The 16,943-nt window shown below is 44.3% G+C and overlaps 1 protein-coding gene and 1 long non-coding RNA gene across 5 annotated transcripts in view; one reads left to right on the top strand and one right to left on the bottom strand.

Annotated features, from left to right (window-relative positions):
* The first annotated feature begins 397 nt into the window (after window positions 1-397).
* LOC118146411 (uncharacterized) overlaps window positions 398-16,943 on the top strand; it is a 133,946-nt gene continuing 117,400 nt past the window's right edge. For 2 of the 4 annotated variants that reach the window (XR_004732208.3, XR_013525159.1), the window contains exons 1-2: window positions 408-538; window positions 8,462-8,505. Coding sequence is in view for 1 of the 4 variants with exons in the window: in XM_078346694.1 (XP_078202820.1) it covers window positions 406-538; window positions 8,462-8,505 (177 nt within the window). In the remaining 3 variants the exon portion in view is untranslated. Of the gene's footprint in view, window positions 539-8,461; window positions 8,506-9,232; window positions 9,314-9,804; window positions 16,676-16,943 lie in introns of all 4 variants that reach the window. The other 2 variants (XR_008475710.2, XM_078346694.1) reach the window with 2 other exon arrangements.
* LOC144578766 (uncharacterized) lies at window positions 454-15,857 on the bottom strand. The gene is made up of 3 exons (XR_013525163.1): window positions 15,676-15,857; window positions 13,188-13,323; window positions 454-652 (listed from the first exon to the last, which is right to left on the bottom strand). It is a non-coding gene; the product is annotated as an uncharacterized LOC144578766 (long non-coding RNA).

Genomic DNA, 16,943 nt, shown 5'->3' with positions numbered 1-16,943 from the left:
GTCTATTACAGGAGAAATTACAGTTATCTGCAAAATTCATGATATTGGAGCAGGCCTTCAAGACCGTGGAATTAGAATCCATTTTAAATACCTGCTCACAGGAGACCCTAATGTCAGCAGGCTGAAAACCCTCTAATAGCTGCTTCTCTCTAATTGCATGTGGATAAACAATCATTCACAGGAACCCACACGGGCGTCTCACTCTGGTGGGGCCACCATTTGACTTTTCCTTGGTATAATGGAGAAATAAAACAGGCTTGAAGCCTGGGTACAATTATGCACATTTTTGTTTGTTTTGCTTGAGACAAAACTGAATGGGCTATCTGGAAAACCGGCAACATTTCACGGGCTCTGCTGATTGTCTGGCTCAGCGCGCTGCCGCATGCAGTTACGGTCTAACTGATAATGACACGACTGTTTCCATCTTGCCCCCAACTGCTCCGGTCTTTTTACCTCCTTTTGCATCATTCTTCCACATGCGGGCGAATTCCGGAGGAGGCATCAGATCTTAAAATTGGCTTTTCACAGAGCCGCACAGGTTAGCAGAGGAGCAGCTGGGACAAACTGGGACACCAAAACCAAATTTTTTGGATTGCAAAAGTGGTGACGTTGGGGCACTGTGGGAGGCTGCCTCAGTGGGAGGGAGACGGGGCTGGAAGACACGATTTGGAAATAGATCTGCAGCATTTGCCAAAAACAGGTGTTTATGTAGTTAATTGTTGTTTTCTGCAGTCTTTCTAAAAAATTGTTACTATTTTATTTTAAAACAAAGATTATTTCATTCAAATATAATTAAAGGAAAACAAATCTGAACATCTTTTCAAATTGACAGTTTGGCTTCTCAGATGTTATCTTTCTTAAACAGCTTTTTTGAACTAATATGTTATTTCTTGTAAAGGTTACATATAAGAGTATAGGATAGTGGAAAGAGAAGTAGCTTAAGAGTTAGAAGAAGACTTGGGTTGTTGATCCCAATTATGCCTTTAATGATCTATGACCTTGGCAAGCCATTTCATCTCTCTTGGCATGTAATTATTGATGGATAAAATGAAGTAGGTAGCGTAGATTTAAAATATCTTCCACTACTGTATGATTTTTCTTATTTTGTCGTGTTAACTATATCTGATTTTTTTTAATGTGGTAAAGCCAAGTCTTTCTTTATTTTCTTTTCTATTATATATATAATTGCATTTTAGGTTCTGGGGTACATGTAAAGAACATGCAGGACTGTTGCATAGATACATACATGGCAGTGTGGTTTGCTGCCTCCACCCCATCCCCTATATCTGGCATTTCTCCCCATGTTATCCCTCCCCAACTCCCTACCCCCAACTCTCTCTCCCCTACTCCCCCCCAACAGACCTCAGTGTGTGATGCTCCCCTCCATGTGTCCATGCGTTCTCATTGTTCAACACCTGCCTATGAGTGAGAACATGAGGTGTTTGATTTTCTGTTCTTGTGTCAGTTTGCTGAGAATGATGGTTTCTGGGTTCATCCATGTCCCTGCAAAGGACACAGACTCATCATTTTTTATGGCTGCATAGTATTCCATGGTGTATATGTGCCACATTTTCCCTGTCCAGTCTATCATCGATGGGCATTTGGGTTTGTTCCAAGTCTTTGCTATTGTAAATAGTGCTGCAATGAACATATGTGTGCATGTGTCCTTACAGTAGAACGATTTATAATCCTTTGGGTATATACCCAGTAATGGGATTGCTGGGTCAAATGGAATTTCTCTTTCTAGGTCCTTGAGGAAGCACCACACTGTCTTCAATAATAGGTGAACTAATTTACATTCCCACCAACAGTGTAAAAGTGTTCCTTTTTCTCCACATCCTCTTCAGCATCTGTTGTCTCCAGATTTTATTAATGATCGCCATTCTAACTGGCGTGAGATGGTATCTCAATGTGGTTTTGATTTACATTTCTCTAATGACCAGTGATGATGAGCTTTTTTTCATATGTTTGTTGGCCTCATATATGTCTTCTTTTGAAAACGGTTCATATCCTTTGCCCACTTTTGTATGGGTTTTTTTTTTTTTCTTGTAAATCTGTTTTAGTTCTTTGTAGATTTTGGATGTAAGTCCTTTGTCTGATGGGTAGATTGCAACAAATTTTTTCCCATTCTCTTGGTTGCTGGTTCACTCTAATGATTGTTTCTTTTGCCGCACAGAAGTTCTGGAGTTTAATCAGATCCCATATGTCTATTTTGGCTTTTGTTGCCATTGCTTTTGGTGTTTTAGTCATGAAGTCCTTGCCTATGCCTATGTCCTGAATGGTTTTGCCTAGGTTTTCTTCTAAGGTTTTTATGGTGTTAGGTCTTATGTTTAAGTCTTTAATCCATCTGGGCTTAATTTTAGTGTAAGGTGTCAGGAAGGGGTCCAGTTTCTGCTTTCTGCACATAGCTAGCCAGTTTTCCCAACACCATTTATGAAACAGGGAATCCTTTCCCCATTGCTTGTTTTTATGAGGTTTGTCAAAGATCAGATGGTTGTAGATGTGTGGTGTTGCCTCTGAGGCCTCTGTTCTGTTCCATTGGTCTATATCTCTGTTTTGGTACCAGTACCGTGCTGTTTTGATTATGTTAGCCTTGTAGTATAGTTTGAAGTCAGGTAGCATGATACCTCCAGCTTTGTTCTTTTTGCTTAGAATTGACTTGGCTATACAGGCTCACTTTTGGTTCCATATGAAGTTTAAGGTGGTTTTTTTTCCAGTTCTATGAAGAAGGTCATTGGTGGTTTGATGGGGATAGCATTGAATCTATAAATTACTTTGGGCAGTATGGCCATTTTCATGATATTAATTCTTCCTAACCAGGAGCATGGAATGTTTCTCCATCTGTTTGTGTCCTCTCGTATTTCCTCGAACAGTGGTTTGTAGTTCTCCTTGAAGAGGTCCTTTACATCCTTTGTTAGTTACATTCCTAAGTATTTTATTCTCTTTGTAGCAATTGTGAATGGTGGTTCATTCTTGATTTGGCTTTCTTTAGGTCTGTTATTAGTGTATAGGAATCCTTGTGATTTTTGCACATTGATTTTGTATCCTGAGACTTTTCTGAAGTTGCTTATCAGTTTAAAGAGATTTTGGGCTGAGACGATAGGGTATTCTAAACATACAATCATGTCGTCTGCAAACAGAGACAATTTGACTTCCTCCTTTCCTAATTGAATACCCTTTATTTCTTTTTCTTGCCTGATTATTCTGGCTAGAACTTCCAATACTATATTGAATAGGAGTGGTGAGAGAGGGCATCCTTGTCTAGTGCCAGATTTCAAAGGGAATGCTTCCAGTTTTTGCTTGTTCAGTATGATATCGGCTGTGGGTTTGTCATAAATAGCTTTTATTATTTTGAGATACATTCCATCGATACCTAGTTTATTGAGAGTTTTTAAAATAAAGGGCTGTTGAATTTTGTTGAAGGCCTCCTCTGCATCTATTGAGATAATCAAGTGGTTTTTGTCTTTGGTTCTGTTTCTGTGGTGAATTACATTTATAGACTTGCCTATGTTGAACCAGCTTTGCATCCCTGGGATGAAGCCTACTGGATCCTGATGGATAAGCTTTTTTTTTTTTTTTGAAATGGAGTTTCGCTCTTGTTACCCAGGCTGGAGTGCAATGGCGCAATCGGCTCACTGCAAGCTCCACCTCCTGGGTTCAGGCAATTCTCCTGCCTCAGCCTCCTGAGTAGCTGGGATTACAGGCACGCGCCACCATGCCCAGCTAATTTTTTGTATTTTTAATAGAGACAGGGTGTCACCATGTTGACCAGGATGGTCTCGATCTCTTGACCTCATGATCCACCCGCCTTGGCCTCCCAAAGTGCTGGGATTACAGGCTTGAGCCACCGCGCCCGGCCAATGGATAAGCTTTTTGATGTGCTGTTGCAATCGGTTAGCCAGTGCTTTATTGAAGATTTTTGCATCTGTGTTCATCATGGATATTGGCCTGAAGTTTTCTTTTCTTGCTGAGTCTCTGCCGGGTTTTGGTATCAGTGTGATGTTGGTCTCATAAAATGATATGGGGAGGATTCCCTCTTTTTCGATTGTTTGGAATAGTTTCAGAAGGAGCGGTACCACCTCCTCTTTGTATGTCTGGTAGAATTTGGCTGTGAACCCATCTGGACCTGGGGTTTTTTTTTTTTTGGTTGGTAGGCTATTAATTACTGCCTCAACTTCAGCCCTTGTTATTGGTCTATTTAGGGTTTCAACTTCTTCCTGGTTTAGGTTTGGGAGGATGTAAGTGTCCAGGAATTTATCCATTTCTTCCAGGTTTACTGGTTTATGTGCATAGAGTTGTTTGTAATAATCTCTAATGGTGGTTTGTATTTCTGTGGAATCTGATGACATCGCCTTTTTCATTTTTTATTGCATCTGTTTGATTATTCTCTCTTTTCTTTTTTATTAATCTGGCTAGAGGTCTGTCTTTTTTGTTGATCTTTTCAAAAAACCAGCTCCTGGATTTATTAATTTTTGAAGGGTTTCTTTTGTGTCTCTATCTCCTTCAGTTCTGCTCTGATCTTAGTTATTTCTTGTCTTCTGCTAGCTTTTGAGTTTTTTGATCTTGCTCCTCTAGCTCTTTCAGTTTTGATGATAGGGTGTTGATTTTAGATCTTTCTTTGCTTCTCATGTGGGCATTTATTGCTATAAATTTTCCTCTGGACACTGCTTTAAATGTGTCCCAGAGATTCTGGTATGTTGTGTCTTTGTTCTCCTTGGTTTTGAAAAACATCTTTATTTCTGGCTTCATTTCATTGTTTATCCAGTCAACATTCAAGAGCCAGTTGTTCAGTTTCCATGAAGTTATGTAGTTCTGAGTTAGTTCTGAATTCTGAGTTCTAATTTGATTGCACTGTGGTCTGAGAGACTGTCTGTTATGATTTCTGTTCTTTTGCATTTGCTGAGGAGTGATTTACTTCCAATTATGTGGTCAGTTTTAGAGTAGGTGTGATGTGGTGCTGAGAAGAATGTATATTCTGTGGATTTGGGGTGGAGAGTTCTGTAAATGTCTATTAGGTTTGCTTAGTCCAGTTCTGAGTTCAAGTCCTGGATATGCTTGTTAATTTTCTGTCTCATTGATCTGTCTAATATTGACTGGATTGTTAAAATCTCCCACTATTATCGTGTGGGAGTCTAAGTCTCTTTGTAAGTCATTAAGAACTTGCTTTATGTATCTGGGTGCTCCTGTATTGGGTGCGTATATATTTAGGATCATTAGCTCTTCTTGTTGCATTGATCCTTTTACCGTTATGTAATTCCCTTCTTTGTCTCTTTTGATCTTTGTTGGTTTAAAGTCCATTTTATCAGAGACTAGGATTGCAACTCCTGCTTTTTTTTGCTCTCCATTTGCTGGATAGATCTTCCTCCATCCTTTTATTTTGAGCCTATGTGTGTCCTTGCATGTGAGATGGGTTTCCTGGATACAGGAGATGGATGGGTTTTGAGTTTTTATACAATTTGCCAGTCTGTGTCTTTTGATTGGGGCATTTAGCCCATTTACATTTAAGGTTAATATTGTTATGTGTTGATTTGATCCTGCCATTTTGATGCTAGCTGGTTGTTTTGCCCATTAGTTGATGTAGTTTCTTCATTGTGTCAATGCTCTTTACCATTTGGTATGTTTTTGGAGTGACTGGTACTGGTTTTCCTTTCTATGTTTAGTGCTGCTTTTAGGAGCTCGTGTAAAGCAGGCCTGGTGGTGATGAAATCTCTGAGAAATTGCTTGTTCACAAAGGATTTTATTTCTCCTTTGCTTATGAAGCTTAGTTTGGCTGGATATGAAATTCTAGGTTGAAAGTTCTTTTCTTTAAGGATGTTGAATATTGGCCCCCACTCTCTTCTGGCTTGTAGGGTTCCTGAGGAGAAATCCACTGTGAGTCTGATGGGCTTCCCTTTGTGTCTAACCCAACCTTTCTCTCTGGCTGCCCTTAGCATTTTTCCCTTCATTTCAACCCTGGTGAATCTGACGATTATGTGCATTGGGGTTGCTCTTTTTGAGGAATATCTTTGTGGTATTCTCTGTATTTCCTGGACTTTAATGTTGGCCTGCCTTGCTAGGTTGGGGAAGTGCTCCTGGATAATATCCTGAAGAGTGTTTTCCAGCTTGGATTCATTTGTTCTGTCACATTCAGGTACACCTATCAAACATAGATTGGGTCTTTTCGCGTAATCCCATATTTCTTGGAGGCTTTGTTCATTTCTTTTTACTCTTTTTTCTCTAATTTGCCTTCCCATTTTATTTCATTGAGTTGATCTTCAATCTCTGATATCCTTTCTTCTGCTTGGTTGATTCAGCTATTGAAACTTGTGTATGCTTTGCAAAGTTCTCATCTTGTGTTTTTCAGCTCCATCAATTCATTTATATTCCTCTCTAAGCTATTTATTCTTGTCAGCATTTCATCAAACCTTTTTTCAAGGTTCTTAGTTTCTTTGCATTGGGTTAGAATATGATCTTTTAGCTCAGAGAAGTTTTCTATTACCCACCTTCTGAAGCCTGTTTCTGTCAATTCATCAGACTTATTCTCCATCCAGCCTTGTTCCCTTGCTGGTGAGGAGTTATGGTCCCTTGGAGGAGGAGAGGCATTCTGGTTTTGAGTATTTTCATCTTTTTTGCACTGATTTCTTTCCATCTTTGTGGATTTATCCACCTGTGGTCTTTGTGGTTGGTGACTTTCAAATGGGGTCTCTGAGTGAATGTCCTTTTTGTTACTGATGAAGTTATTTCTTTCTGTTTCTTAGTTTTCCTTCTAACAGTCAGGGCCCCCTGCTTTAGGACTGCTGGAGGTCCACTCCAGACCCTGCTTGCCTGGGGCTCACCTGCAGCAGCTGCAGAACAGTAAGGGCTGCTGCCAGTTTCTTCTTCTTTTATCTTTGTCCCGGAAGGATACCCACCAGATGTCAGCCTGAGCTCTCCTTTATGAGGTGTCTCTTTAGTTACATAGGGGTCAGGGAGCTGTTTGGGGAGACAGTCTGTCCCTTATAGAAGCTCAAGTGCTGATGGTGAGCTCCATTGTTCTGTTCAGAGCTGCTGGGCAGGTACATTTAAGTCTGCTGCAGCGAAACTCATAACCACCTTTATTTCCCAGGTGCTCTGTCCCAGTTAGGTAGGGCTTTATTTATAAGTTCCTGACATGCTCCTGCCTTTTTAAAGAGATGCCCTGCCCAGCAAGGAGGTAGCCTAGTCACAGTCTGCCAGCAAAGGCATTGCTGAGCTGCCATGGGCTCTGCCCAGCTACTGTGTGAACTTCCTTGCCATTTGGTTTATAGGGGTATTGTTAGAACTGCCTCAGTAATGGCAGTCTGCCTCTGTAATGATGGACTGTCTCAGTAATGGCAGTCTGTCTCTGTAATGGTGGACTGCCTCAATAGTGGAGGACTGCCTCAGTAATGGCGGGCTGCCTTGGTAGCGGTGGACAACTTTGGTAATGGTGGATGCCCTTCCCCCAACAGAGCTGGACTGTCCCAGGTCCAGCTGTGCTTGCTGGGAAACTTTCAATCCAGAGCATTTTCAACTGCTGATATTCATGTGGGTGGGACCCACTGAGCCAGATCACCTGGCTCCCTGTTTCAGCCCCCTTTTTTTCAGTTGAACGGGCGACTCTGCCTCCCAGGCGTTCCAGTCACCAGTTGAAATGGTACCCAGATTTGTGTGAGTTTCTGTGCGGAGACCCGTGGCACCAGCTGAAACAGCTGCACTGGGGACTCGTGGTTCTTTTCTGCCTGGGAATCTCCTGGTCTGTGGGCAGTAAAAATTCATTTGGAAATGCGGTGATTACTTACCCTCTGCATTTTTGCTGGGAACTGCAATCCAGAGCTGTTCCTATTTGGACATCTTCTGTTTTCTGCAGTCTCGTTAAAAGGCTGTGGCGAGTTCCGCTGTGTGCATGGCTGTGTTCGGCCCCTGGGTCTTCAGGCTCGGACACAGGGAAGCCAGGGGGATGTTTTCCTGACACTGTCAGAAATGCTCTGTTCCCCATGCCCTTCTAGCAGCTGCTCTGAGAGCCCTGATGGAAGCAGTTAGAACCTCAACTGCGACTCTGCTGTCTACCCAGTCAGAGCCACTGGCTTGGACCCAGCGGAGGAGACACTGGCTGTGACCCACGCTTGACAGAGAGAGAGAGATGGTGTGAGAGGGGAGGGAGCCCTCTGCACCTCTCCCTTACTGTTCAGGGTGCTGCGTGCTCAGTTGAACCTTGGTACAAAGTGGAAAGAAACTGGTCCCCTTTGCTTTCTGCCCTTTCAGTGGCGTTTCCCCAAAAGCCACCAGGGGGCAGAAGAAGCCTCCTTCCCTTTTCCTTTTTTTTTTGTTTAAGTTATATTACATATAAAGGTAAACCCTTCTTTTGATCCATTGGGCCAATGTTTTTGCTATAAAACATTTTGATATAATTATATTTATATCAAATAAATATACAAATTCTCTTTCCCATTTCCCACATTGTTGTTCTGATTTGTTTTCCCAGATTTGGGTTGTCTTCGAATGAATTCTTCTGCAGCTACAGCAATGGTGAGCAGAGGTCTTCATTTAAGCAGGAGTTTCTGCCAGTCATGATCTAGTTACGGGATCCTGTGTCTGATGCATCCCAGTCTCCCAAGCTGTTCTCTGTCTCTCCAGCCTCACTGGCCAGGGGCAGCCCTAGGTGTGTTTTATTTGGATTATTGCAGCAGCCTTTCAACCAGTGGCCACCCCAGCCCCATTACACAGATGCCGCCAGGTTCACCTACTCAATAGGGCGGCCAGAAGATCTGTCTCTTCCCGCCCAATCTCAGCCAGCCCCTCACTGCCTGCCTATTGAAGTCTAAACTGGCCCATACACCTGGCGTGCCCGGACTTTCCTTCCAGCCCTTCCCTTTATCCTCCTTCCACACACTGCAGTCTCAGCTCTTTCTTTCCTGTTTCTTGATCTTCACCAGGTCTGTTTCCTCCTCAGCCCTACTCCCTCCCCTTCAAGTGCCACAGCTTCCAATCTTCTGGGTCCCCTTCAGATGTCACCTCCTAATTAGCACCTGTGTATAAAAGCATCCTGGCCAGGCACGGTGGCTTGTGCCTGTAATCCCAGTACTTTGGAAGGCCTAGGTGGGTGGATCACCTGAGGTTGGGAGTTTGAGAGCAGCCTGACCAACATGGAGAAACCCTGTCCCTACTAAAAATACAAAATTAGCTGGGCATGGTGGTGGGTGCCTGTAATCCCAGCTACTCGGAAGGCTGAGGCAGGAGAATCGCTTGAACCTAGGAGGCGGAGTTTGCCGTGAACAGAGATCACGCCATTGCATCCCAGCCTGCGTAACAAGCGAAACTCCACAGATACATATATGTATGTATGTATGTATATGTATGTATGTATGCATGTATGTATATATGTATGTATGTCTATATATGTATGTATATGTATGTATATGTATGTATGTATGTACGTATGTGTATGTATGTATATGTGTATGTGTATGTATGTATGTATGTATATGTATGTATGTATATATGTATGTATGTATGTATATGCATGTATATATGTATGTATATGTATGTATGTATGTATATGTATGTATGTATATATGTATGTATCTATGTATATGTATGTATGTATATGTATGTATGTATATGTGTGTATGTGTATGTATGTACGTATGTATATGTATGTATGTATATATGTGTGTGTATGTATGTATATGTATGTATGTATGTATATGTGTGTATATGTATGTATGTATGTATGTATATGTATGTATGTGTGTATATGTATGTATGTATGTATGTATGTATATGTATGATCAGCATCCCTTCCTAATGTTGCATTTCTTTCATAAGGTTCTAGAAGACCAATCATGCAACTGGGGGTCACAGGAATGGTGGGTGTTGGTCTCAGTCAAGGGAGCTAAAGAAAGGCTGGACTCATTAGAGAAAGCTCCTAGAGAAAACACCCATGTGCTGTGCAGAGGCTGAATCCCAGCATCCAGGCCCCCAAGCAGGGCTTGCTCCTAGAGCTGCTTGGGACTCCCTGGAAATATCTAGGAAGCTTTCCCAAGGAGCGAGTCCAAAGTGGACCATATTGAGTTTTGCAGGCTCCGAACACATTACGAACAACAGAAACACTCATGCAGAAGAGTGGTAAACGTGAGGTATAGAAGTGAGTTTCGCTTTGTAACCCTAGGAAAGTGCCAGTCTATCTGCTTTTGAATGTGCAGCTACTAAAGATAATCTCTAAGAAATGCTCCCTTTGTTCTGCCTGCTCTTTTGTTCCCTGGAAACAGACAGGTGGGAGTGAGAGGAATAGGTGCTTGGGGAGCGTTCCCAGAGATGAAGGCGGTGCTGGCGTGGACGTCTGAGCCGAGGCAGGCACCTTCATGGTCACCTGCTGCCAAATGAACAGCAAGAGACAGGAGCAAATAAAGGAGCTCGTGCACAGCGGGGGCTGACGTGCCTCCCAGCAGGAGACGCACATACGAGGGAAATTGTCTTGGGACACTTGGCGGTTGCTAGAATAGCTGCTTTGCATAATGAATTCCTGGCCTAATGGGTATGTAGATCCCAGCACTTGGGGCAAGACTGTTTTTGGTTTAGCTCACACACCAGAAAATAGAATGTGCCAATATGAATTGAAAATTCTTAAAAGGGATCAGTGTAATCCCTATTTAATTTGGACTTTTCCTCTTAAATTCATTTTGCAAATGGTAAGACATTCTAGTAACGGACACAAAGGCATTTTTATACATGCGGAACACACTTCACCCTGGGAATAGTCCACTTTCCCCTAATTGAGATCATAAAGGAGGGGGAAGCCTTGCAAAGAAACCTCTGCAAATGCAGAAGAGAGCTCTCGATGCCGTCCCAGTGGCAAGTGAAACAGAAGTTCACCTTCCCTCAGGGTTTCACGTGGCCGCAGAGCCTTGAAATTGTTCAGGAGGGTGGAGTGAGGCCGAAGGTCATTAGAAAGATATTGCTGCTATTTTGATTTACTTGCTCTTAATTTCTGTTAACTCTTCCTAAATTTTATGAGACTGATGCTTTTCCTTGAAGCTGGTAAAGGATTTAAGCACAGGCCCAAACATATGAGGTGTGCTGTTCCTCTCACTTGAACTGGGACCTGCATATGGAGATGAGCAAACGATGACATTTGCAGAGAATCAGCACATCACCCGATGGCAGAACACGCCCATTCCAATGGGCTGGCAAGGAGGGGTGGTGCCAGGGTGTGCTGTGGGCACACAGACCTAACACTAACCCCACACATCTTGGACCACGGATTGATCACTCTCATAGAGGCCTGGGGCTCTCAACCTGCTTGCTCTTTGAAAGCTCTGTGCAAAACCGAAGTCACACATATATGCTCCAGGCATTCACTCCATAGCTGACACCTTCATCCAACAACTATTTGAGCACCTACCCTATGCTATTATACTTGCTGCTGAGGTTGGTGTGGTTTGGCTCTGTGTCCTCATGTTGAATTGTAACCCCCACTTGTCAGGGAGGGACCTGGTGGGAGGTGATTAGATCATGGGAACAGGTTCCTCCCTGTTGTTTTCGTGATACTTAGTGAATTCTCATGATATCTGATGGTTTAAAAGTAAGGCACTTCCCCTTTAAGTGCCCTCTCTCCTGCTCCATCGTGGCAAGACATGCTTGCTTCCCCTTCTGCCATGACTGTAAGTTTCCTGAGGCCTCCCAGCCAAGCTTCCTGTTAAGACGCGGAACTGTGAGTCAGTTAAACCTCTTTTCTTCATAAATTATCCAATCTTGGGTAGTTCTTTATAGCAAGGTGAGAATAGACTAATACAGAGGTAAGACAGATTGGAATTGCATTCTAGGGAGAAAGGGAATTTACAAGTAAAAGAATACATTTAAAAGGACATTGGATTGTTCTTAATGGTACAAAAGCGCACTTTGGACAGGGTGGTCAGGGAAGGGCTTTTTGAAGCGGTGCCAATTAATGTGTGTTGTTGGAATTAAACTGTGAAAACACGAACACGTAGCATGACTGGGAATTCAGAGGGGGAAAAGTCATGTTCTTTGCTCTTCAGGAGTTCAGAGTCTCAGAGGATAAAGTCAAAACCATGAGCTGGAATGAGAAGGGATCTAAGAGTACAGATGAAATCTCTGGCTGTTCTTAGGAAGAAGGGCTGGTCTCTAACTGAAGGCAAAGAGGTCTCCTGAGACAGCTGATCTTTGACCTCAAGTTGATTTTAGGAAAGAAAGCGGGTGAGAGTGTTCCGGGCAGAGGAATACAGTCCTGGGCAGAGATAGGAACACAGGGCATGTATAGGGAACAGCTCGAGGCTTAATTTGGCTGAAATATAGAGAACTTGAAGGAAAGTCATGGGTGCGGCTGAACTGGCCAAGGGGAGCATCTTGCCGAGGGTTGCTTGCGTGGCTGGCGTGCCGTTGTCTGCAAACAGCTTTCTGTCTGGCAGTCGCAGACGTAACTTTAAATGCTGGTGGCAAGTTGCTGTGGCTGATTGAGGGTCTGCGGAATCTCCACCATTTCCCTGCACAGGGGAGAGGAAGCTACATACTCACCTCCCAGGACAGAAGTGGAGCCCACTGGAAATGCAGTTGACCAGCCCATATGATTTTTCACCATCAGTGAAGTTGGTCTGCTGCTTTCCCCAGAGGTGTAGGGTGGAATGTGCACAAATCCTAGGCCTTTCCCATAGGGACAATTCAGTCTGAGGGGCGGAAAGGCAGAGGCTCCCACCAGAACAAGCCTCAGGGCAGGTGCCATGAATACAGCCCCGTGGACCCTGAGGGGTTGGCTGAGGAGACCAGAGTGGCTGGTCAATCAAGAAATCGCAGTCAAACAAATCAGTGAGGAAAGCATTTAAAATGTGTTGCTGGTTAAATACAGTGGCTAATCCCAGCACTCTGGGACGCTGGGGCTGGAGGATCACTTGAGCTCAGGAGTTTGAGACCAGCCTGGGTTAACAGCAAGACCTCGCCTCTACTACAAATAAAAACAATTTGAAAAACCAGCTGGGTGTGGTAGTGCCTGCACCTGTAGTCAGCTACTCAGGAGGTGGAAGCAGGAGGATTGCTTGAACTTGGGAGATGGAGGCTGCAGTGAGCTATGATTGCACCACTGCATTCAACCTGTGTGCAGAGCAAAACCTTACACACACACACACACACACACACACACACACACACGTTGAGACCCCTATTTCCCTATTTTTTCTAGAGTATTTTTAACATGCTACCTCCACGGTTGTGTGGGTTTCATAAGCTGGCCTTCCAAGTCCTCTGAACAAGCTGCCTCTTTGTGCCATGTGGATTTAACTGAGGGTGTCACTGGGTTCTTCATACACCATATTCTCCTTTCTGGAATGCTGCCTCCTGGATTGCAAGTACAAAATCACAAAGTGAATGTGATGCAAATGCAGGAAAGACATGTCTTTGTAACAGACCTTCACAGGAGATTTGCTAACGTAAAAAGAACGAGCAGAATAATGAGGTCCCCAGAGTGACTGATGGGGGTGCGACAAGCACCCTCACTTTCTAGTGGATCCAGGTAGTGGCTGTCAAGACCCTTTGTGCTCCAGGATTTCTGCCACAATGAGGCCTCTCCTCAAAAGTCCGTTTGGTTCTCAGAACCTCTCTCAGTGAGGACAGCGCCGGGCATCACCTGCTCTTAGTCCTGATTGTGAGCCATTCACTGGCTTTGTGCCCTTAAAAAAGTCCCTACTCCTCAGTAGCCCAATCCCTAAAGAGGACACCAGAACACCCACCTTCCTGATTCTCTAGGATGCTACAGGTCGATGAGTGTGTACACATGGCACGGGAAAGAGCAGCATAACGAAGCGGGAATCACAGCGGAGAAAGCCACCTGGACTCAGCATCACGCCACCACACAGTTGCCAGCTTGGTTAAGAAGGAGGCAGTGGGCCGGAATCCCCCCCTCAAAAAACCTCCCACAGCCATCTTGGAAATTTGTTCCTACTCTTAAGGTCCTAGACAGGAATATTTGGGGGAAATCTTTGATTTTACCCACCTTTTACAAAGTAAACTAAAAAAAAAAAATAGATAACGTGTGCAGAAAAATACACGCTTAGGTTTACAAGTATATGAGCTGGATGAATTTCTGCAAAGTGAAATTACCCAGTCCCACCCCCAGGCCAAGGTAGAGAACACGGCCAGCATCACACTCACTGCCCTTTGCAAAAGGCAGAGCTGTAGCGCCATAGTGAATCCGCATCTCTTTGAATTGTGTATAAATGGAACATACAGCCCATTATCTTTGCTCACGCAGGACCTCATTCATTCTCATTGCTGTCTAATATTTCACTGTGTAACTGCCACAGTCTAACCATCCCACTAGTGGTTGGCATTCGGTCATCTCCAGAATGTTGGCTATTACCAATATGTCTTAAGTATTCTCTTATATATTTTTGATGCATATATGCGAGCATTTCTGTAGGATGTATACCTAGAAGTTTTTCTTTTTACAAAGCTATATTCAAAGATATAGCACCTTCTTGACATACATCCAAGTAATTTTTTTCTTTTTATAAATGACAGATAAAATTGTATGTATTTGTCATGTGCAACATGATATTTGATGTGTACATTGTTGCCTACTTATTTTTTTAAGAGACAAGGTATCTCTGTGTGGCCCAGGCTGGACTTGAACAGCTGGGCACTAAGGATCCTCCTGCCTCAGCATCCCAGGTAGCTGTGATTACAGGCATGCACCACCATGCCCGGCCCCACCGCTTTTGAAAACCTATGATCTCTGTAACGAAGATGCCCAGACACCTCACTGGTGAACAGCAGGACTTGCTAGAAATTCTCTTATAGTAATTTGCATCTGGAAAAATGGGAGAAATTACATTCACTAATTTTTATTAAAAGCATTAGCCTTGACACCCACAGGCTGCAGGGCATCGGACCATCAAGCATACAATGTGGTATAAGATATCCGAGGCTCCCTCACCCGCAGGTTAAGTAGATTCATATTTTTTACTAGATAGACCCCCACAACATGACAAGTGGCTTTAAAGAGAGTTGTATACACACATGCGTGCGCGCACACACACATATACAGAGACTAAAAGGAATTCTAATGTTGCAAGCACAAGCAGGCAAGAAAACGACTGTGTCCCCTTCAGCCCCTGGCTCTTCAAACAACTGACAACTTATCTGGCAACAAGACCCACCGATTTCAAAATAATCAGTGCACCTTAACAACTGACCTCACCCTAAGTGCATACAGAGCCTTGATATTTATTGCCTGGTGGGAGTCGTACATGTATTTAACATGTAAATAACCGCAAACGTGCTGGCCGGGAAGCAGGCTCGTGCTTGTCTTAGGTCAGATTTCCCAGATACAGAACCAGACCTGGATTCTTGGACAAGCGATGGATTGAGGGTGTTCTTTCAGGAAAAGAGGAGTGTGGGAACGGGACCAGAGCAAGGGAAGGAACTAAGCAAGGCTGTAGCCTCAGCCTGACCCTGCAGGGAGCTCAGGAGCAGATGTCGCACCCCAGAGGAATTGGAAGAAGAGGACCCTAAATACACGCTGGCTGTGAGCTGCTCCTGAGATGGCGGGGACGGGGTGCTCAGGTGTGCGTCATAACCTCCCAGGTGAGCCTAGGGCAGTGCTCCAGCAAAAGGGGCAGCTGCTGGCAGCCAACATTCACAGCAGCTGGGATCTGGGCAGGGCATAGCAGCGTCTGCTACCAGGCTCACCATTTACCAATGGGGCTCGTGTCCATAAAGTTCAGAGGCTGCTGATAATCCAATGCTAGACTCAGGGATGAGCACGACGGGTGTGCTTCCTGTGGTGAGACGCAGAAAACCCGGAAGCATTTGGCATGCCACAGAGCACCCCCACATTCCCCTCCCCCCTGAGCACCCGGCATGGGCCCCCCACCCTCCTTGTCCAGGCTCAGCCACCATCATCCACACTGTGGTCACACCCCGGGACTATGATGTGTCTGTTGTTACATGGAGCCTCCACAAGAGTTGCCTTTGATTGTAAGAGCTAGAAGGACATGTTGATGCCAGTAGGAAGGTGAGCCGGAAAGATTTAAAGGATGGCTTGAAGAAACGGGGGGGGAGGGGGGTGCGGGGGGGGTCGTTAAGCCAAGAATGAGGGCAAGGGTAAGAGAACTGACTTGGAGGTAAAAAGAACACACAAATGCACACCCCACAGAGAGGATGGGCTAGCCATGTGGAGCCAGTGTGGAGAGCAGGGAAGAAGAGACCTAGTTCTCATCCTGGCTCTGTCACCAAAGAGCCGTGGGGCTTGGACAAGCGTCCTACCCTCTCCAGACCCAGCACCAAGAAAAACGTAACACCCAATCCCTGGATAGGGCCTGAACTGCCCATCCTCCCCAGGGAACCCCCGTCCTGCCGTGGCCCTGCCATCTGTCCTTACTGGGGTGCTGATTGCTTCCCTGGCTCTGCTGGCATCTCCTCAGAGGCCTCTGTCCATCCCATCTAAAGGAGCCACCCGACCATCGTCTTTCAACATGGCAATTAGAACATTGTGGAATTCTCGGCATGGGCTGCTGTCTTTGTTTCTTTAACTATCAGTCTGAGAAGAAGGACCCCGCTGGCTTGTCCGCTGCTCTGTTGCCTGGGCCCAGGAGCACGTCAGGCTCTCAGCAAATACTTTCTAGAGGCTTCACCAGGCCTTGCCAGAGGGAAAAGGAAGATTAAAAAGAAGACGAGACTACGGAAAATTGTAAGTGATACATATAACTGGCATTAATAATATAGGCTTTCTTCACTAAGGCCACTGGGCGTTTTTCTTTGAGAATCTATACAGATATCCATTTTAGATCTTTTTTTCTTTCCTGTAGAAGTGTAGAAACATGATAGTCAAGACAATCAATTCATGTCTCAAACGATTTAAAAAACACACACACACAAATATTTGTTTCCTTTAAGTTGTGCCTTTGGTTCCCCTCTCCCCTGCCTTGTAAGAAGAAAACTGGAAAAGCCCCACTTGG

Source organism: Callithrix jacchus, chromosome 12 (genome assembly GCF_049354715.1).
Source record: "Callithrix jacchus isolate 240 chromosome 12, calJac240_pri, whole genome shotgun sequence".
Lineage (NCBI taxonomy): Eukaryota > Metazoa > Chordata > Mammalia > Primates > Cebidae > Callithrix > Callithrix jacchus.
This window is presented reverse-complemented; position numbering and strand designations above follow the sequence as displayed.